The sequence below is a fragment of the Magnolia sinica genome, chromosome 8 (assembly GCF_029962835.1).
Source record: "Magnolia sinica isolate HGM2019 chromosome 8, MsV1, whole genome shotgun sequence".
NCBI classification, from domain to species: domain Eukaryota; kingdom Viridiplantae; phylum Streptophyta; class Magnoliopsida; order Magnoliales; family Magnoliaceae; genus Magnolia; species Magnolia sinica.
The window spans coordinates 21,081,953-21,106,123 of NC_080580.1; the positions used below are offsets into that span (position 1 = coordinate 21,081,953).

General features: G+C 39.2%; 1 protein-coding gene across 3 annotated transcripts in view; it reads right to left on the reverse strand.

Moving 5' to 3' along the window:
- LOC131253057 (uncharacterized) overlaps positions 1–24,171 on the reverse strand; it is an 89,149-nt gene that overhangs the window by 30,891 nt on the left and 34,087 nt on the right. For all 3 annotated transcript variants that reach the window (XM_058253883.1, XM_058253882.1, XM_058253884.1), the window contains exons 7-9: positions 19,755–19,872; positions 19,452–19,562; positions 10,956–11,032 (exon numbers count right to left, since the gene is read on the reverse strand). In XM_058253883.1, coding sequence (XP_058109866.1) covers positions 10,956–11,032; positions 19,452–19,562; positions 19,755–19,872 — 306 coding nt within the window. The remainder of the gene's footprint in view (positions 1–10,955; positions 11,033–19,451; positions 19,563–19,754; positions 19,873–24,171) is intronic.

Here is a 24,171-nt window from a genome sequence, read left to right on the forward strand (position 1 = left end):
CCTAGGGATACAGATACATATCGGTTATCGCACGGGATATATCGTTTGTATCGTGTAATTTATCGCGCTTTTTGGGAAACATGGGGAAACATTGGGAAAACAGTTAAATTTTTCAATGAAACTTCAGGGATTATTAAAAAAAGACCTTAATATACACTTTTAAATCATAAAATCTCAAAAAAGAAGCGCACATAATAGGTTTCCTCTGTTAAGGTCCTAAGCTATGCATTGTCTGATTGAACTAAAACAACTATATTCAAATATTATGCATAACATTTATAAATGTATCAAAACATATATGAAAACACAACCAATGCATTCAAAAGAAAAAGATATAGTAGAAAATATGGTGGGCCCACAAAATTTTAGATCAAGCTGATCTTTGTACATTACCCATAGTCAGGTATGTTTAACCTTATCAACGGGTTGGACGGAAAATAAACATTATCGATCTGCTTAAAGTGGGCCCACAGAAGTTTTTAATGGTAGGCGTTCAATCAAACCCTCAGATAACACCTTAGTGAGTGTTACTCTAACGTGTAGGGCCCACCTCAATGTCCTTTTTGTATATCCACGCCATCTATCTGTTTTCCCATCTCATTTTAGGGCATAATCCTAAATTTTAAGAAGATCCAAATCTCAAGTGGACCATACCACTAGAAACAATGATGAATGACCATTAAAAACTTTTTATGGGCCACAAAAGTTATGGATCAAGGTGATCTTCATATTTTCCCTTAATCCAGGCCACAAAAGTTTTGGATCAAGATGATCTTTGCATTTTCCATTAATCCAAACCTTTTGTGGTGTGGTCCACTTGAGCCTTAAAAAGGTCTCGTTTTTTGGACTGATGCCCTAAAATGATCTTCCAGAATGAATGGATGGATTGGATAAAACATATACATCAAGAGGACCCCACAAAGCCCGCGACAGGACTGTTCATCTCAAGCTAACGCCATGCAATAGGAAGCGGATGTGTTGTGTACCACACACCACCAATATGGCTAGTGTGTTGACGTCACCAAGTTTTGTGGGTCCCATCAAGAGGTATGTGTTATATCTAAACCATTCATCCATTTGGCAAGCTTGTCATATGGTTTGAGCCGAAAAATAAGATAGATTCAAAGATCAAGTGGACCACACTGTAAAAAGTAGTGGGGTATTTAACGTCTACCATTGAAACCCTTTTGGGGGTCATAAAAGGTTTGGATCAATATGAAATTTGTTTTTCGTCTTCATTCAGGTCTGTGTGACCTTATGAACAGATTAGATGGAAAATAAACATTATGGTAAGCCCTACGAATGTTTTAACGATGAGAATCATTATCCCCACTTCTATTTGTGGTGTGGTCCACTTGAGCTTTGGATATGAATCATTTTTTGGGTTGCTGCCCTAAAATGATCTTGGAAAATGGATGAACGGTGTGGATATAATAAATACATTATTTTGGGGGCCATTTTGATCTCCTTTGGACCGTTTGTACAACTCAGAGCTCCAAGAGCGTCGGCGCTCATCTTCGCATGACACGTACCCACCTAGCATCCTTGGGTAAGAAGTTAGCAAGAAATTTGTGTCAGTCCGTAATAGATGTGGGCCCCACCATAATGTATATGTTGTATCCACACCGTCTATCATTTTGGAGAGATCATTTTAGGGCATGAGCCAAGGAATGAGGCAGATCCAAAGCTCGAGTGGACCCCACCACAGAAAACAGTGGGGATTGAATGCCCACCTTTAAAAACTTCTTGGGGACCACAGAAGTTTCCGATCAAGCTGATATTTATGTTTTCCCATCGTTCATATCAGTGTTAACTTATTAACAGGTTGGATCTCAAATGAACCTCATGATGGGGCCTAGGAAGGTTTCAACGATGGGCATCACTGTCTCCACTGTTTTTTGTGGTGGGGTCCACTCGAGCTTTGGATCTGCCTCATTCTTTGTCTCATGCCCTAAAATGATCTCTCCAAAATGATGAACGATGTGGATACAACACATACATCATGGTGGGGCCCACAAAACTTGGTGACGTCACTTCAGTAGCAAATCTCATTACTCAAACCCATCAGTAGCTAATCTGCTCCCATTTTCGAAAGAGGAAAGGGTTCCGGAAGGACGGAACCCTAAAATCTCTCCAAAAATCCCATTTTTCTCAATCAAACCCAAATCTTTAGGGGTTTTTGCAGATTTCTTGTCGAAATCTCCCAACCAATTTGAATCTAGCTTATATTCGAAGAAAAAAAAAAAGGAAATCGAGATTGTGGAACTTATAGCTCATCGTTGTGGATCGATTGAGTGGCCCACCAATTTCTACTTCCAATCACACAATCTCCTTTTACAGGTACCGAAATCCCCTCTGAATTAAAAGTTTTTCCCTGTTTTTTCTTCTTCTTTTTCCAATTTTTTTTTGTAATTGTGCATGTCCGACATTGTCTCCCCTTTTATCATTGAATTTATCGTCAAATGGTTGTTGGCTACAGTAAACTCGTGAGTCTGTGACAGAATCTACTGTAAATCCGTGAATCTGGGATAAAATCCGTGGTTAAATCTGTAGATAATATTTGTGATGTCGCCAAAAATCATACGATATATCGCACGATACATCACTGATGCTAATAATGATACACTACAATTAGTTACACCATATTAATGGATGAATGGGTGGTCTTACACTCAATTCTAATAATCGCACTGGGCCCCATGTTGAATTTGACTTCATGAACAAGTTTCATTGGCTCTGTGATCAAACTATAGGAGGCCGGTTGAAAGGGGAGTCCTTCCCTTCTTACCATCACCAAGTATTTGCTCTAATGATTAGTATTGTATTATTAGCGTGACTACCAAAGCATGTGCACCTCATGGTTGGATCCCCTACAAGTGTCCCAACATCGATAATTGGATCATAAATGTGTATAGCATGGGAGTTACACCATCACATACTTCCATTCATTACATTAGATCATTGTTATAAACATTGAAAAAAGGCAAGATTTTCTATGATCCATCTTGAGAAAGTCAAACATTTAAGCAATGTTTTCGGAATCGTTATTGCGTAATGTATCATACCCTTGGGATACTGATACATATCGGTTATCGCATGGGAGTTGTATCACATAATGTATCGTTGTTGTTGGGAAAATTGGTTGAATTTTTAAATGAAATTTTAAGATTGTTAAAAAAGGCATCAATACATACTTAGAAACCAAAACATCACAAAAAATAGGTACACATAATAGGTTTCCTTTGTATAGGGTCCTAATCTACGCACACTCTCACTGAACTGATGCAAGTATATTCATATAATTATAAATGTAAGAAGACATGTATGGAAACACAAGTAATACATTCAAAAGTAAAAGCAAAGGTAAAACAAATAGAAATATAACTATGAATAATGTGTATGGTTGTGGGCTCGAACCCACATAGAGATGTGTAGTGGCTCAAAATCATCATTCCTATCTCAACGGGCCTGGGCAGAATACTGTTGCTCCACAAACAAACAATATTATGCCCAGGTCATGGTAGAATGATACTAGTGAAGGTACTCTCTAACATAACGTTGGTACTCATCCTCTCCGATTTGAGAAAATTTAGGGCAAATTTCAAATTACTCCCAATCGTTCTTCCAATGTTGTCAAATCGCATATTCCATCGACCCATCACATACTCACATATGCGATTGCAAATTTCTCTGATTTTTCTTATATGTTTAAAAAAAAAGGAAAAAATCTAAAAATTTAGGAAAAACTATGCCTAATTACTACAAGTGATTGGATAGGATTCTTTTACCCATTTCATTCCAGTTTGAGTGTTTGAGACTATTAGACCATCTATAAAATAAGTTATATATTTAATTACTTATATTATATTTACCTAAAATTTTAACAAAACAAACAACATTACATTAAGAGAGAATTAATTATTAAAAACTTCGAACATAGAAATTTTATTGATAAATGACAAACTGATAATGTGAACAACTTATAAATTACAAGTTGCAACTTAATTTACAAATACAATTTACAATTTATCAAAAAAAAAAAAAAAAAGCAGCACAACTTGCAAAGTTTGCCATCACATATGGAGTATGCCATCGCATACTCGCATACTTATCACACAAAAAAGTATGCCATCACATACTATCCTGGATCGCATATGCCACCATGGCACATGCGATCCTTCTAAAAAAAATTGGCATATGCAATTGCACATGACAACAATGCTTCCTTCAAATCCCAAAATGAGGATGTATGTGAAGATGATTTCATCAAATACTCCTAAATACTCTTAAATGGGAGCCAATTGACCGTGATTGAAGCGGAATTTCAAATATATATATATATATATATATATATATATATATATATATATATATATATATATATATATATATATATATATATATATATATATATATATATATATATTAGCATCTTTAATTAAAAATAATAATAATAATAATAATAATAATAAATAAATAAATAAATAAATAAAAATAAATCTGAAAAATCCCCTAATTACCAAGAATTACTAGATCAGGTTACATGATGTTTGATTTTGTGTTTGGACACCAAAACTGCAACCGATTTGTGAGAAATTTCAATTTTTCCAATTTTCTACAACTCAGCCCATCTCCCAAAAATCTCAAAATGAAAGCTTCAAAGCCATGATTGAATCATGAATTTGCAACCATTTAACACTGATTTAACATGATTTATATATATATTTTTAAAATATATATATTAAAAATTAAAGGAATGCTCATCGGATCGAATGGGTGGGATATGTCGGCACCACCTATGTGTTTTGTATCACACAAGTAGGATACAAGATGTATCGGCCAATATTGTCAATACTGAAAACATTGCATTTAACAAAGTTAGTGGCACTTATATTTCTTGTCATGTGAGATAAATGAAGAAGAAAGTTATTTCAAAACAAGAAATAAAACACAATCAGCATCATCATCATCACACCCTTGTCCCAAATATTTGGATTAGGCATTAGAATCATCATCATCATCATCATCATCATCTAAGCCTTATCCCATTCCCAACTAGTCTTCTAAGACATCCATCTCAATTCTCAACATCCTCACCTCTACAACAATATTCCTCTACTCATGGCATGCACAACATACAGAACTTTAGAGGCAAATCTCCACTTAATCCACTGAGCTAAAATTTCATTGAGAAAATCTTTGTCGATCTCTCCATTGATTTAAATAGCAGAGGGTAACAAAACAAATAATAAACACAAAAGCCCTTCTTTAAGAATTAAGGGCGCGCACAAGGGGGAAATAAAATTGCATGCCCCTCCTTTCAATTAAGTTTAATCACCACTTGCACCTCCATAAAACAGTCTTAAATGACCATATAAACTAATTCCAAAAATACCCTCTCTCAGAGCAAGTAATTTTATTAATAATCCACTTAGACAAAAGTCAAAGCAGAAGGAATACAACCCACAATTATAACCTGCGAAAGGACAAAATATTAAAATCTTTAACAGTGTTATCCCCGGATACCCACTCTAGCACCTCTTTTTTATCTTCCATACTACCTCCTCCCACGGACCTATTTTGTTCTGAAAGTACCTTCTATAGCACTCCCCCCAGATATTCTCCAAAACTACTAACAAAATCAAGCACCAAATGATTAATTTATCCTTTCCTCGGATCCCATCATGCCACACCCAAAACATAACATTTACAGAATGAGGCATCACCCAAGGAGCTTCGAATATAACGAGGAACTCATTCCAAACTTGTCACGCAAAATGACAATGAAGATATAGCCGATCTATCGATTCTGCATCATTCTTAAACATAAGGCAAACATTAAGTATGATAATGCCCGGTTTCTGAAATACCTCTCTCACAGAACATTTACCTAAATATTAGCCATGTCTCTGGAGCAGTGCATCCTACTGGAGACAACCCACGTGCAAAACCACACCTTTCCCAAGTCTCTATGCAATGGACTTTTGCAAGTTGAATGTGAATTGGCCATTTTGTTTTAGACCATCTACTTTCACTATGAAATTTGGATGTCCAATTAGTACACATTTCATTATGATCATTTATGGTGGGGCCCATAGGATAAATGATCCAAATCACCAAACATAAAATAAAGATGGCTACGTATATGCCGAAGATGTGGCAGCCCTCAACAGTGTCACCACGCACACTGTCAAGCAGGCATCCTTCACAATAAATAAATGCTTTGATTTAAAGAGAAAAAAAACTAGAAAAGTCTAATCCTTTTCAATCGACACACATGTGAGATCAAGACCGCTCATCAAGAGGGCCTCATCATGCATACAACATCTGAGATTGAACCACCAGATGAGGTCCAAATGACATGCAGGACTAGACTCACTAATTGTGAGGGAACCAAATGGCAAAGAGAAGTTTCCCATTAATTATGGTGAAGGTTCCCCAACCCACTTCCAAAGCCCAATTTGACGGGACATGCTGGATCAAGGCGGATAAGGACCGCCCATCTATAGACCGGTCTATAGGTGGCCCAATGATAAAATTAAATACATTGGAAAGTCCTAGACATCAATTTTTCACATTAAGTATTGGTAATTGGAGCATCTCAATGCTATCCAATCTTCAGAAAATCATTGTGTGCTTCGAGGCAGTCTTAGGGCTGAAGATCAATGTGGGGAAGAGTGAAATGTTGGGCATTCATCTCTCTTCACAGGAAACTGGGGGCTGGCTTACAACATTGGTTGCAGGGTTGGTTCCCTTCCTTCCACCTACTTGGGGCTGCCCATATGCATTGGAAAGCCCCCTAAGCATTTATGGGCTATAATGATTGAATGAATAGAAAGAAAGTTGTCCACCAAGAAGAGTCGGTACCTCTCCTTGGGTGGACGTTTGACCTCAATCAAAGCAGCCTTCTCAAATATGCCACTTTATTTCATGTCCTTGTACAAGTGTCCGCAATCGGTCCGGATCAGATTGGACAAGCTAAGAAGGGACTTCTTATGGAGGGGATCAAATGATGGTAATAAGTTTCACCTCTTGAGGTGGGAGGAGGTTAGCAAGACGGTCTCTCTAAAGGGTGTAGGGCCACATAGTTTGTCCACTATGAACGTCTCTCCTTGGTAAATGGCTATGGCACTTTGGATTGGAGGAAGGTCATCTCTGGCGTGAGATAATAGTTTCCAATTATGGTCTTAAGGAGGGGGGATGGGAGGTAAGAGTCTTCGCTCTATCAAGCTTCTCATATTTGGAAATCAATTTCAGCTCTTAGAGATAAATTAAGGGATGGCATCTATTTCTCTTTGGGGTATGATGCTTGAATCAGATTTTGGAAGGACCCTTGGTGTGGCGGCCACCCATTGGATCTTGATTTTCTTAATCTGGCTAGTATCGTGACTTCTGAAGAGCTAAAGGCAGCAAAATGCTTCTCTCATGAGGGTTCTTGTCGGATGCCCCCATGTAGGAGGGATCTATCAGATGGTGCGTTGGAAGAGTTTCTCTCCCTTCTAGAGTGCCTTCGTAATGCGGGGGCATTTTCACACTGGGTTCAAGTAGGGTGGCATGCGGGATGCAAGGGCACACTCGGGGTGGGTGGCCCACAGAACCCATGGATTTGGGGGTCGTGTGAGGCGGGTGGCTCGGGTGAGGCAGAGCCCATGGATTTGGGGCCCACGAGGAGGGTTCGGCCAAGGACCTAACCGATGGATTTAGGGCCTAGGATATGAGATAAAGGGATTAATTTGTCATGTTCTATCAGTTCGAGCTTTTAGAGCAAGAGGTTAATTGTCCTGCATCAAATTGTTATCAGAGCGGGAGGTCTCGTGTTCGAGACTCCTCACCGGGTGTGATTAATGCGTGTCCATTTTCATACCGGGCTCAAGTGGGGTGGCCTGTGGGATACAGGGGCACACTCGGGGTGGGTGGCCCACAGAAACCCATGGATTTGGGGGCCTGGGCTATGAGATAAAGGGATTAATTCGTCATTCTCTATCAGTTTGAGCTTTTAGAACAGGTGGTTATTTGTCCTACATCACTTCACCTTATATTTCCTTCAAATGAGGCCAACTCAATGGTTTGGACTAATCACTGTTCGGGTCAGTTCATAGTTCCCTCTTTGGATAAGATGATTTGCCGGTGACATCAAGCATAGATGGAGCCTTCATTTATCATTTCTGATTCTATGGAGCACCTACGGTGGCTGCTTTTACTTGGTTAGTGGCTGGAAAAAAAAATATTAACGATTGACAATCTTCAGAAGCATGGGATGTCTATTCCAAACATGTTAATGCAGGGGCATTTTCACATCGGGCTCGAGTGGGGTGGCATGTGGGATGTGGGGGCACACTCGAGGTGGGCAGCCGGTGGAACCCATGTGATTTGGGGCCCGTGTGAGGCGGAACCCATGGACTTGGGGCCCACGAGGAGGGTTCGGCCGAGGACCTAACCCACAGATGTGGGGCCTGGGCTATGAAATAAATGGATTAATTCACCATGCTTTATCAGTTCGAGCTTTTAGAGCAAGTGGTTTATTGTCGTGCATCAAATTGGTATCATAGTAGGAAGTCTTGTGTTCGAGACTCCTAACCGGGAATGATTAATGCAGGGGCATTTTTCACACCGGCCTCGAGTGGGGTGGCCTGTGGGATACAGGGGCACAATCGAGGTGGGCAGCCCGCGGAACCCATGTGATTTTGGGCTCATGTGAGGCGGAACCTGTGGATTTGGGGCCCACGAGGGGGCGGAACCCATGGACTTGGGGCCCACAAGGAGGGTTCAGCCAAGGACCTAACCCATGGATGTGGAGCCTGGGCTATGAGATAAAGGGAGTAATTCGTCATGCTCTATCAGTTCAAGCTTTTAGAGCAAGTGGTTAATTGTCCTGCATCACATGTGCTGCCCATGCAATCAAGATGTCGAAACCATTGATCACCTTTTTATCGTTTGCCCTTTCAACTTCAAAGTCTGGCTGCACTTCCAAGTATTACTTGGTATGTCTTGGGTTATGCCAGGTTCAGTTGGAGATCTCCTTTAGTCCTGGCATGGGAGAGGCATGGTCATGAAAATTAGGCTATATGGCAAATAATTTTACCCACTGTTTGGTGGGCTATTTGGAGCAGGCGGAATGGGCCTCGCTTCCAAAATATTGCATGATCATGTGAAGCTGTGTTAGCTCTTGTTAAACTGCATGTTTCAAAATGGGCTGTGGTCCTAAATGTTGAGCATGATCTTATTGTGTCAGTCTTAGGGATGTAATCCTCATGGGCTTCTTTCCTTATATTCTTTCCCCATTTTTGCTTGTAAGTGGGCCTCTAATAACAAAAAATCCCTTACCTTTCGAAGAAGAAAAAATTTGAAGCATCTCATTTTCACCATCGATCTGAAGGTAACCATATGGCTAGGATTGTCCATTCAGTGTAATTTTCTCCCATCAATAATCCACTGGTAGAACCCAACAGAAAAGTGGTCTAGATCCTCTGCCTGACCAATTACCTGTCAAGTATCGTCTACAAGAGTTGTTTCCTGACCCATCACAGGAAAGAATTAAGAACAATACACATGCATCTAGCCACCATACACATGGCACAAACTAACTTCAATCCTAAGCATCAAACCAGCATACCTATAATACGTATTGCACATCGGACAGCCCCAAAATCAGATATTTACTAATTGGATCTGGGCCATGCCATTATCTTTGTTTATCCATTCTTTTGATGTCCGCTACTGGGACAGTAAGAGTATTTCATTAAGATTTTTTGTATTGACCCATCTGCGGTGGGGTTCATGATATGGACCCTTTGGACTGGATTGAGATAGATGTGTCATGTGTGCCATGTGCACAGTTACCGTGTATATGTATATGAACCTTGATACTTGCATAAGTATCCAATAATTCCTCAGCTCCACGTCCAGTGTTTTGCAGCTTTTGGAATGACGAAAACACCCTTCATTTTCTCCGTTGTTTGTTGAACTCCAAAGGTACCAGGACTAGCCACAGTCAGTATAATCACTGTCCTCTTGAGAGCGGGGGAAAGTTTTAGAACCTACCCATAGTCACAAGAATTTCAGCTCTGTTGAGGGATGGTATTTTGGTAACTATAGTTTATGTGGTCGTTTAAGAATATCATAGGGAGGCGCAAGTATTAGTTGAAAAGAGGGTTAACTTTTTCTCTCTGTTTTTTCTGTGTGTGTGTGTGTGTGGATGTGGTAAGAGAAGTTTTGAAGCTATAAGGCATTATAGTCACCCCCCGCATACAGACAAACAACTAGCTGCTTGCTGCTCCAACTCTTTTTTTATATAGGAAAGGTCGGCTCGAACCCTGAGACCTCAATGTTGACATAAAGCCTGTTTACCACTGACATACAGGCTCCAACCCAGAATGTGTTGCTTTAACTCTTTCTAGTTGAACAAACTAGAAGAATGCTACAAATTCCACTCCATAGCCAATTATTTCAAGCATGGGGCAGATTGAAGACTTTTGGAGATTTAATTGGCAAGTATTCAATTTAGCCAACTCTAGTTCTAGTTCATTTTGATCTTGCTGTCCACCCTCATCACATTAAAGATGTGTAGTTTTGATTTTTTATCTATCATTCCCATTAAAAACAATGAACTCCATTTTGAAAACAGGTCAAAAGGTAATGATTATTAGAGGTTTTAATTTATTTTTTTTAAATAAGTTTTGCCATCCTGCAAAAATCTCACCTTAACTAAGAGAGGAATTTCTAGTTGATAACCTGACAAATACAGGTGCTCCTCAAATTAAATTATATTTCTCACCAATGATCATAAGAATCAATATCTTGAATTATTTGAATATTGAAGACTCGCGATTAGCATGTTTTGTAATTGACATGCATCACGTCTCCTAAGATGAAAACAATACCACAATTTAATAAAATGAAGCCCAAAAAGATGAAGAATTTTTTTAAATAATAAACTATTTATGTTTTTATAGGACCTGTGATCTGAAATTCGCTTTTCTGCCTTCAAGGTGGAGCTGGCAAGAGAATCTGCCAAGACCTTCAACTTGTCAACCTACATAATGATTGAACAGAACATATTAGCAACAAAGGTTCTTGGGGAACCCTTCCCATAACACAAGCTTGTCTATTGAAGTTTCTTGCTAACTGATATTTTTCTATCAAGTTACTGCCTGGCTTCATATGAAATAGGAAGCAAGAAATATGTCCAATGAAGTCTTGCCCAGTAACAGGCTTGTAGCAATTAGTCACTGCCTCACTAGCAAAGGTTTTAGCAAGAAAGCCAGTTTGATACTATTTAAAGAACAGCATTCAATTGATATCTATATCAATATAGACAGGAGAATGTATCATGGAAATAAAATGATGGATGCATTGACCAAATTGTACTCTTGTATCCGCAGTTATCTTGTTGAGCATAATACTCTGACAGTCGACACTCACACAAGAGAGAGATAGAGAGACAGGCAATTGGATATCCGACTAATATCTAATTGAAAAACTAAAAACTTATGTTAAATACATATTTAAATTAGCAAAAATACTGCAAATAGAAAAAACAATAATTTTATGATAGATGAATGCTTAATAAACTAGTAAAAAATTTGCAATTTCCATAACATAATTACCAAATATCAAGCTACAAATCCTAGAACATTTAAACAAATAATTATCAACTTTGACAAAGGATAAAGTCAATCATCAGCAACAGTCACCATATCAACCCGATCATCCATGTCAATATCAGTCAACACTGTAGAATTTAGTATGTCATATATTAGTATATAATATTTTAGTCAAAAACATTGTTTTTTTAAAGGAGATAATTATTATTGTTGGGCCAAAGCCAGAAGAATACAAAGAACAAAAGAACAGAAAATTACAAGAAAGAAGAAAAACTATACTATAGCTTTAAAAGCTAACACTCATTCCAATAGTTTTGCTTTGACCCTATTGAAGACATCCGATACTTGGCTTTTTCAATTCCAAAAGCACCTTTGTTTCCTCTCCTCCCATATCACCCAAATTCCGGCCACCAAGGTAATCTTCCACACTTCTTTCCCTTCCTTCCCAATGCCATCCCCATGCCAAGCCCAGCAAAAGTTTTCAATGGAACCTAGCAATACACACAAGATACCAAAACCTTCAAAGAACTTATCCCAAAGTTCTCTAGCAAAAGGGCAATGCAAAAAGAGATGGTCCACTGATTCTTCATTTTGCATACACATTAAACATACATTCAGCAAGATCATCAGATGCTTTCAAAGATTATCCACCGTTTGAACCTTGTTCCTACCTTCCAACCATGCTAAGGCCACCACTTTGGGGGGAGCTTTATAATGCCTTGCAAAGGACATGTGACTAATTTGATTTCCCGATAAAGACCCAGAAATGAACTTGTAAAATGATTTTAACGAGAATTTCCCATATTTCTCTTTCAACCAAACCATAGAATCCCGCTCACCCACCACTGGTGCTACAAAGTGAAGCCTAAACAACAACTTTATTATCTCTTCAATTAGTTGGATAGATTACAAAAATACCCTCGGGTAATCAAGTAAGTGGATACAAATTGTTAATATACGTATCCAACACTACTTAGAAGTTAGGTAATCGGATAATCAGGTAAAAAAATAATAGTCCACTAAAAATTCCATATTTGTGTAGTTTTTTTAGGATCGCGAAGCCAAAGCTGCAACGGAAGTAAGAAAGACCTCTACATCTCCTAGGGGTCTGAGAGAATTGATTAGGCTAGAATCCACCATCAACTACGATAGTGGTTCAAGCTCGCGACCAGCAAAATTTGGCATAAAGGGTAAGTTTGTTGATCAATGAAGATATTTTCTTGGAACGTCGAGGGCCAAGGTAGCAGCCCAAAATGCGCTCAGATTAAAGATATTCTCTGGAAATTTAAAGTTAACATTATTGCCCTTTAGGTAACAAAGCTCTATGTGGTAAGTCAAGTTGTTCTAATTCTATTTGGTGCCTTCGTCATAAAGAGTGGTTCGCCTTGGAAGCCGAAGAAACCTCGGGGGAGATTATAATTGCCTGGGAGTCTTGTTCTTAGACCTTAGAAGACTCCTTAAAATGTTCTTTTTCGTCCTCTGTAGATCTCAAAAGTCCCTCCTTCATATTCAAATGGATCTTTTCCTCCATCTATGGTCCATGCTCTTCTTCTTCAAGACACATGCTTTGTGGATGACTTAAACACTATTACATCTAAATGGGACCTCCCTTGGTGCATTGAAGGAGACTTTAATGTTATTCGTTTATCTTTTGAAAAGTCTAATGGTCCTCGTATATCTAGAAGTATGAGACTTTTTTCAGATTGGGTTGGCAGGAACAATTTGATTGATCTTCCTCTATTAAATGTTAAATTTACTTGCTCCAATGATCAATCTCCCCTAATCCTCTCTTGCTTTAATAGATTTATGGTCTCCCCGAACTAGTTGGATTCCCTCCCCTTGGTCTGCCAGCGAGGCCTCCCCTGCCCAATCTCTAGCCACTGCCCCATCCTTCTTGAGTCAGTGGAGGAGAGTCGTACTAAGCCCTTCTCATTTGAAATATCCAGGTTCCAAACAAAAGGTTTCTTTGACCTTGTCTTCTCCTAGTGGACCTCCTTTCAAGTTTCTAGTAGCTCGAGTTTCATCCTGAGTCAAAAGCTGAAAAGGCTCAATCTAACTTAATTAAATGGAGAAAGGAGACTCAAGTGGACCTCGATGTTATGGCTTTTAACTCCCTCTCTCCTATTCAGCTTTTAGATATTTAGGAAGAATTGACTTGTCTCTCTGAAGAGAATAGAGCCCTAAGGGATTCCCATAAAGCGGACTATGCGAGAGTTTCTCATAAGCAAGAGATTAGATGGCGACAAAGATCAAGAGCCACATGACTAAAAGCAGGCAACAAAAACATAGTATTCTTTCATGCTATTGCCAATGCTAGAGCACATTCCAACAAGTTAAGTTCAATTTCAATTAATGGTTTTAAGTTAGAAGAGCATAATCAGGTATCTAATCACATCATCTCCTTCGATTCATCTCTGCTTTATTCTAAAAATTGGCCGAGACCCAGTCTGGATAACTTGGAGATCACTCAACTTTCGAAATTTTGGAACATAGTTAAAAAGGATATAATCACTTTCATCTTTGAATTTCACTCCTCGGGAAAGGTCTCACGTGCCATGGAAACTTCTTCACTGCCTTCATTCCAAATTTTGAAGGGACTTCTGAGCTTATGGATTTCCGGCCCATTAGTCTTTTGGGTGTCCCTTATAAAATCTTGACTAAACTCCTCGCTTCCAGATTACGACCTGTTCTATTCTCCATCATCTCTGATGCTCGGGGGGGCTTTTCTCACTAATAAACAGATTTTGGATTGTGATCACCCATGAATGTATCAACTCTTGCCACGAATCTGAGGAAGGGGGTCTTGTTTGCAAACTTGATGTCGAAAAGGCCTTTGACCATGTTAACTAGAATTACCTTAACTACATGCTGGATAGATTTGGTTTTGGCCGGAAATGGAGGTGATGGATTTCAGATTGTCTTTCTTCGGCTGCTTTCTCAATCCTGGTTAATGGCTCCCCTAAAGGGTTCTTTCACACTTCCAGAGGCCTCAGATAAGGGGGCCCCTCTGCCCTTCCTTTTTGTCATTATAGTAGATGGTCTTAGCTGTATGTTGTCAAAAGGGACCTCCATAGGATACTTCAAAGGCTTCAATATGGCCCAACTCCACCCCTCCAATCTCCCACTTTCAGTTTGCAAATGATACTTTATTATTTTTGCAAAGCATCACGGACTATTGTTCTTTGTCTAAATATGGTATTAGATATTTTAAAGCCATTTTCGAGCTCAAGATTAATCTTTGTAAAAGTGAGATGTTGGGCATAACCATCACTAATGATTCTCTTTCTTCCCTTGCAACTATCTTTGGTTGCAAAACAGGATCTTTCTTGATGTAAGACAATTAACCACTTGCCCTAAAAGCTCAAACTGATAGAACATGGCGAATTAATACCTTTTATCTAACAGCCCAGGCACCACATCCCATGGGTTAGGACCTTGGCCAAACCCCTTGCATGGGCCCCACTTCACACAAGCCACCCGCCTCACACAGGTAGGGCCCACCTCACATGGGCCGCCCACCCCGAGTGTGCCCCTGCATCCCATAGGCTACCCCACCTGAGCCCGGTGTGAAAATGCCCCTGCATTAATCACTCCTAATGAGGAGTCTTGAACATAGACCTCCCGCTCTGATACCACTTTGATGCAGGACAATTAACCACTTGCTCTAAAAGCCCGAACTGATAGAGTATGGCAAATTAATCCCTTTATCTCATAGCCCAAGCCCCACATCCCATGGGTTAGGACATCGGCTGAACTTCACATGGGTTCCAATTCACACGAGCCACCCGCCTCACACAGGCTACCCACACCAAGTGTGCCCCTGCATCCCACAAGCCAACCCACTCGAGCCCAGTGTGAAAATGCCCTTGCATTAATTCCCCTCTAAATACTTAGGCCTTCCTCTCTTTATTGGCAAACCTGCCATACACCTCTGGGATGTCGTTATAAAGAGATTATTAAGGAAGCTTCTCCCTTAGAAATGCATATACATATCTTTGGGAAAGCACCTCACTCTTATCAATTTTTCCCTTTCGAACCTCCCTTCCAACTTATTATCCCTATTCTGATGCCCTAAATCCATCATCCAAAACATAGCAAAAATCAGAAGAGACTTTCTCTGGAATTATAACTCCCCTCATCACAAATTTCATCTCCTTAGTTGGTCCAAGATCTGTAGACCTTATACTGAGGGAGGGGCTAGGATCATAGTTTCTTCAAGTGTTAATTCCACCCTACTAGGGAAATGGCCTTGGCGCTTCAAAATCGAGGGGAAATGTAAGCGGAGGGAAACCATCACAGCAAAATATGGTGTTGAGGAAGGTGGTTGGTTCACTAAACTATCCTCCCTCTATAGGGCTTCTAGCATCTAGAAAGTTATTTCAGGTGTTAGGGAGTCCTTCATAGAGGGAATCCCTTACAGCTTGGGAAGTGGCAGTAAGATCAGATTTTGGTTGGACAATTGGATTTTGATTAGGCCCCTAGTTGACGCATTTCCCAATCTGGCCAACATCTTCTCAACCATATTTGTACTTCAATTTTTTTCTCCTGTTGGCATAGGAATTTGGTGTCCCCCTTGCAAAAGAAATCTCACTGAAGCTGAATCTGAAGCCTTAGTCATTCTCCTTCAACTCTTACAAGGGATTCAGCCCTCACCAGATTCTAATGATAGCCTCGACTGGACCCTCTCCTCTTCTAGGACTTTTGCAACCAAGACCTTCTACACTCGCATCACGGCCTCTTCCTCTCATCAAGATCAACCATTCCCCTCCTAGAGTTATATAGCTCTACTGAAAGTAGTTGTGTTCACTTGGTAGCTAGTTAAAGGGAGAACCCTAAACACGGATAACTTATAAAGACGTGGGATGATCATCCCTAATGTTTGCCCTCTCTGCCTCAGGGATGCAAAGTCTATTCCTCATCTTTTTCTCCTCTGCCCTTTCTCGTTAGTCATCTAGACAGATATTTGTTCTAAATTTTCAGTGATTTGGGTGATGCCATGGTGCATATCTACCTACCTGCATGCTTGGCACAACTAAGGTCTTGACAAGGATTCTTTGCTCTGTGGAGACTTTTCAAGTTGGCCTCATTGTAGGCAATCAATTGTCGAGGAGGCTATTCCCTCAATCGGCAGGGCCTCACATCCCTTACAGCTTAGTCTTCCACTTGGGAACATATAAAGAAGCTCATCATCAAATAGACGCAAGCCTGCCTTCCTCAGGGCCCAGGTACAATAACTATAATTAAATACCATGACCTCATGAAGAACACATGCTATGACGAGGAACCTTGACATATAGGTAGGGCGAACCTCTAAGCTATATGGGAATGTATCCTCGTCTGGATCTGATTTGCCATGGGAAGGGTAAATACCCTTTCAGGGGGGAGTTCCGTGTGTATAGGCCCATCGGACCTTCGGACTTTCCTACCTAAATGCAGGACATGAAATTAAATATGATATGCAAGATTTCAAGCTTTAGATCATACCAATTTCTAAACAATCACAAAAATCCACGTCCCACGTACGATCAAACATTCAACAAGGGAAATCTACGGGGGTCCAAGCTTTACAAGTTAGGGCTAAATCAAATAAAATTATAAACCAAACAATGCTCAAAGGAGTGTAAGATTCATCCATCCTTACAAAGGATTGCTCCCCAATTCAAGAGATTCACCATGTTTCAATTCGGGGAAAAATCTAGGGTTTGCAAAAGTTGAAAAACATGGAATTTGGGATTATCTAGGGTTAGGGTTACGGAATTTAAGGTGAGAGAGAGAAAAATAGAAGAAATACGGAACCTGAGATGGTTTCTGCGTGTGGATAGCAGGCCGACCTAGGTGCACGTGCATGACTGCCTGTCCGCACGTGTGTGGGGCCCATGGATCTGAAAAAGGCCACCTAGGGTTTGATCGGCCAAGGAAGGCCCACTCTCACACCAAGTTTCGTGTCGATCTACCACCCGGTGTGTGCGTGGTCCTCTGCCGAAGTTTCAGCCCCTCTGAAGGGCCAGAATCTAAAAATCTACTATGGAGGAAAGCTTGGGGAAAAAGAAAGGTGAATCTGAAGATGGGAGGGCTGTGGAAGATGATGGAAGTGGGGAGTAGGAGGTGGGACGATCTGGGATAGTTGTGGCTTCGCACCATGGTAATTAGCCCTTCGAGGAATGGAGGGTTTCGCACCCAATTAGCTTCTTCAACTCAGAGGGATAGAGAATAAGAAAAACGCAGAATTTTATACATAAACTTCAATGAAAAATACCTACATGGGGTTGCCTATTTATAAGAAAAACCTTAAACCCTAAAAGCCGCGCCATGTGCGCACACTAATACTTAGAGACGAAGTAACAAAAATAACAACTAATCAACGCAATCAAAACCGTTCCTGATGTTTCTAATAACGATAATAACCAAGACTCAAAATCCTAGATCATCTAGGGTGGTGGGCCACGATCATGAGATCCAATGGTGGTATCCACTTGATGATCGGGTCCACTCCAATGCTCCATAGCACAGCCCCTTAACTAAGAGGTCCTCCATACATGTCGTCGTCAATCTAGATCGATAGTGGGGCCTTTCTCCTCCTTGAGTACGTGCGTAGGGTGGGGGGCATGCGTGTGCGCATGATGTCCCCATCATACCTACACCAGAGCCTTCTTGCCTCAGTTGTTGGGTGGCTATGTTCTCAATCAGCGAAACCTCACATCCCTTGCATTACCATTGGCCTCCTCAATGGCAGTAAAGAAAGTCAAGCATATTGCTTCTCTAGAGACATTAAAATGATGAATCAACGTCAACTATAACCCATGTAACATCCACTTGGTAGGGCATGGTAAGCCCCTCCAGGGTGAGGGCTACTGCCTGCTCTAATTCTGGCATGAAAGGAATCTATGTTGCTTCCAAAACTCCTCCAATACAGCTCCTTTTGTTGTTGCTCACATTGTTAGGGAAGTGCAAGATTGGTCCATCAGTCTTTATCTCAAAGACAAATCCATCCTCTCTACTATCCTGGGCTAACGTTGTTTCGTTTTGGTTTGGCAACCTTGATAGGTTTTAACTAGGTTTCTTCTTCTTCTTCTTCTTCTTCTTCTTCTTCTTCTTCTTTTCCTTTCCTTTCTATTTGTAGTCTTTGCTTTGCTCTTCTCGGGCCCCCTATGTTTTGTGTTTTGTTTTCTTTCGATAATATTCTCTATGTTTTGCTTTTTGTTTTGTTTTGTTTCAATAAAATTCATCCTTCAAAAAAATCCCATATTTGTATCTATTTTACCGGCTCATATATGTCGGGTAATTGGGTAAACTGATATCCATTACCAGCCCTACTCACACAAACACTATCAATTAGTCGTTCAAGTTGTCATCTGTTTTGGTAGTTGTTTACAATTATATCAATTTCAGGATAGTATAGTTATTGCAGTCTTTTTACTTGGAGCATAATTTTTAAACTCTTCCAATTTCAGTGGACAATAATTACAAAATGAGAAATCAACAAAACAAATCTAACAAACATTAAAACAAATGATGGATGACAAATCATTTCCAAGTACTTAGGAAGAGCTTTAATGCACATGCTAGATGAAGTGTGCCTTTTGTAGAAATTTCCTCCCCATTAACGCATGCACACAAGCACATAGAAAATTCCTCCACATTAATGCATGCACACAAGCACATCCACCACCCACCCACACACACCCACTGACGCATGCACACACGTGGCATACATGTGTTCACACCCACACACGCATGTGCATGTGCATGTGCATGCACACAAGAAGAAATAGAAGGTGAAAATACAAGCACTGGTAAATTTTCATAAGCAACTTTCTTATAAACCTAACATTGGATAGAGTGACACACCTTTTGAGAACGAATATCAGGTGAGTCTCCATTGTTTAGGGATTTCTTCTTTAGTAAGAGTGCTTCCAATTTGGAACATACCCGAACTTCTGCAAGTGCTTGTTTTAGGGCCTAGAAATTCCAAATTAGATACAAAAATTAGAAAAACCAAAGAAATTTAAGAAAGATAGTCATAGTCCATGTGAATGAGCACAAATATGCACCTACATATGAATTCTGAAAAGCTATTGCATATCACCAAAAAAAAAAAAAAAAAATCCTAATGACAGAAAATCAACCTGCAAAAATGAGCATCAAGCTCACCTCTAATGTAGCATGAGTTGTTTCCACTGGTGTTATTTCTTCACCTTCAGTTGAAGGTACTCTTGACGTTTTCATTCCTTCAAGCTTTTGCTGCAGAGCTGAGGCTTCAGCATCTATTCTGTGATCAACAGCAGATTACAAAAATAAAAGAAGAAGAAGAAGAAGAAGAAGAAGAAAAAAAAGAAGAAGAAGAAACCATCAAAAGTAGTTTTAGTTTTCACACTGCATACCGGTGTAAACCAACATGGCCATGAGCATCTAAGAAATGAGTGAAGTAACTAAAGAAAAATGCAGCGAAACTATTCTCTCAAGCCAATGTCTGCATGGACATTTATTCAGCAACCCAGAGCAATATCCACAACAATCACAATAATCATAAACAAAAACCATAGAAACGAGCATCATAGAAACAAATTGGCGGAAGAAGGAACAACATGTTCGTAGGATGAGTGTAGCTGAAATGAGGATGTTGAGATGGACGAGTAGCAAGTCAAAGAAGGATAGAATTAGAAATGAATGCATTCAAGGGAACTTGGGAGTAACACCAATAGGATAGAAGATGAGAGAAAGTAGACTTTGATGGTCTGGTCATGTGGAGCAGAAACAAAGAACTGCACTGTTAGGAGTCAGTTGATACAAGTTGAAGGCTCTAGAAGGGCAAGGAGAAGGCCCAAAAGGACGTGTGGAGGTAGTAAGAAAGGAATTCATGACCTATGGTCTAGCTGAAGTTATGGCCATTGATAGTGTGCAATTGCAGAAAAGGATTCATGCAGCCAACCCTAATCAGTTGGGATAAGGCTTATATGACGATGATGATGAATCACAAAGATCCAACAATCCCAAACAAGTCGAATCAAGAATAAAATATTCAAAGAAATAAGGGTTTGATAATCCAAGAACAGAGCTTCCATCAGAACCCCCGAATCATCACCAAAATTCAAACAAAACTATGCACAAATTTCTTTTTCAAATGGAGATCTATCAAATTGAAAAGCCAATCGAGATCTAAAAACTGATCTGACAACCTCAAAGGCAACCAAGTGAGATTTCCATATCATGAGACTTGAAAACTCACAGAAAACAACAGACAAATTCCCCAGCTTTGCTGAATTCTACTTTTGACACATGATGCACCACCAGAAGTTAATCGCATGAATAGAAGGTCAGAGGCCAAGATTCAGGGATGCTACTAAATAGTGATTGAATCATTGAATAAAAATGTATAAAGTACCAATTGATAATCACAAACAACAATGGATTCAAAACTAAGGTATGTTAAAAACCACAGGTCCTTGGGATATCAAATATTGGAATATGATTCAGAAGCAAAATGCTAGGATCAATGGAACCCTAGAGATCCCACACCATACTATATACACAGGTTGGGAAGACCAGAGTAAACCCTATTTTTTGGAACCATTTGGGTTGTGTACCAATAAAAAGAAGATGAAATGGCACACAACTGCTGGCCAAAAAGCATGTGAACACTAAATAAAAACACATAAAAGTATCCCAGTAGCACTTCACAATGCATTGTTTAACAATTAGCAATTCAAAATTACACGAAGCATGGATAAAAGAAGTACGGAAACCCAAATCTAGAAGGACCGAGCATAATGAATGCCCTGTGTTCAGATCAGAAAATAATTTAGTGCACAAAGATTTCAAACTTCGTTTTTGACAGAGACAAAATTTCATCACCAGCCTTCATCCTGATCAGTGTTTTAAATAGCAATAGCGTGATGTGTAGCGCTCAGCCCTCTATAATGTGTAGCGTAAATACGTAGCGTGTAGCGTAAGCTACACGATACTTCTATTTTTTTAATTTAAAAATAGGACAAATATAATAAATAGTGGAAAAAAGGAAAAAACATATATATCAAAATGTCTAAAAGATTATTCATTTTATCAATTATAAGCATGTTCAAACGAGTTATTAGTTATCATTTATAACAAGTCAATCTACATATATAAACCAAATCAAATAATTATCACATCAACAACTTCCTAAGCAAACCACTTTAATTAATAATGTCTAATTGAAACCACAAGTCACAATTATGAAAACAAATAAAAATCTCATACGTTAAAAGCATCAAGTACAATACAAGTGTCACATTCCTCAACATTAGATACAAAGAAAACATGAAATAAATAAATAAAATAGTAAAAAAAAATTCATTGTAGCGTACGCCACGTGATACGTAGCTGTAGCGTATGCTACGACCCTCGTATCGTACACTACAGGGGATTTACGCTATTTAAGACGCTACATAGCACTACAGGTGCTATTTGAAACACTGGTCCTGATATCTCGCTTCCACTCAACCTGACTTGCGTTGCATTGTGAACTTGACATGTCGGTTTATGCATTGGACTACTACATCCAATTTCCATCTTATACAGTATATTCTTCTCTTCATGAAGGTGCTCCCTCCCTCCCTCCCTCCCTGCATATTCTGATGCTAACTAGGCTGATCACCTAACAACCAACAATCAACCTCTGGCTATTGGGATTTCTCAACCTTACTAGTGTCTCTTGGTGTGCCAAGAAAAAACTTATTGTTTCTCATAAAGTGTTGAAATTGAGTGTCACGCCTTTAACTACGTTAATTGGCTATAGTTCCAACTTCGGGATCTTAATATTTCATTGTCTGTAACTTCTAATCTATTGAGTTGTGACAATGTTAGTGTATAATATATGGAGGCAAATCCATTCTTTCATGCACACACAAAACAGCTCGAGCTTGACGATTATTTTGTTCATGAGAAAACTGTTTAAGGTAGATTTGCGTCATGCTTCTTCCCTTTCAACGGTTGGCTGATATACGTACAAAGTTGCTTCCTTGGGATCATCATTGGATCTATAAACAGGGTTGTCAGCCTTCACCCACTCACAATTTGAGGAACATGTTAAGAAATAGGTCTTAAATTATGATCAAGGTGTTTCGTAGCGGTAATGGTGGGCGTAACGGTGCCCACCGTTAAGGATACACTAAATCGGTGTAATGGGCGATACGCCTCTGTATTAGTCTTTTTGTTTTTTAGCTCCAAAAAATTCAGAAAATCCGGAAAATTGTAAATATTTCAAATATGCATTCGTTTATAATTTTGAACATGTTTATGGAAGTATAACGGTTCAATCTTTTGTGAGAATGCTATATCAGGCTATCTGATGGATTTATAAACCTAACAAGTTGAAATTGACTGCAAACCTTTTTATATTTAATTTTCTAACTATATAATATCAATATAAATTTATTATAATAAATGTAATACCAAAACATCTCATATTTGCAGGTTTTACTATTATTTATAGTATTGGTGTATTACATACATTGCGACTCGCATTCATTCATTTCAATATTCAGAGTCTAGGAATTTTTGTGTCCTATTATGTAATTCATATACCTAGCAATTTGATATCATTTCTTTTCATAGATCTTATGAAAAAATTAAAATTAGATTCAGTAAATAATGTTGCCAATTTGGGGCTGATTTGGGGGACCATTCGATGCCCCAAATCAACTTCAAATTCATGCAATCTATTGGCACTTCTCCCACTAATGGATTGGTGGACATTATTGGACAGTGAAGAATGAAAAATATCAAAAGGTCCTACTTCAAAAAACAATTGTTTGTAACTTAATGGTGAAAATTGTTCAAAAATTTTAATTTTGGGATTGTGACTTAGCAACAATGGTTCCAAAATTTAATTAGTTAATTTTGAGTTAATATATGCCTCATGTACAATTTTTTAAGGCCATTTACATGGGGCCCACTCGATGTATGTATTATATATCCATGTCGTCCATCCATTTTGCCAACTCATTTTAGGGCATGGTACAAAAATGAGATGGATCCAGATCTCAATAGGACCACTAGTGAGTGAGGTGGGTCACATTGATTTATCTGTACATCCATGTAGTCAATCCGTTTTGCCAACTCATTTTATGGCATGGTCTCAAAATTCAGGTAGATCTAAATCTTAGGTGGCCCGCTAGTGAGTGACGCCTAAAATGTTGGGCCCACCTCAATGCATTTGTTGTATATCCATGCGGTCCATCCTTATTGCCAACTCATTTTAAGGCATGGTCCAAAAAATGAGGTAGATCCAAAACTCACGTGGACCACACAGTAGGGATTGAATTCCCAACATTAAAAATTTCTTGGGACCAATTTCTTTTTTAGATCAAGATGTTATTTGTGCTCTCCTTTCATCCACGTCCATGTAACCTTATCAACGGGTTCGATGGCAAATAAACATTATAGTGGGCCTTGGAAAGTTTTTAACGGTGGGTATTCAATCCTACTATGTGTTTGACTTGAGATTTGGATCCGTTTGCTTTAGGGACCATGCCCTAAAATGAATTGGAAAAATGGATGGATGGCATGGATATACCACATATAAATCAAG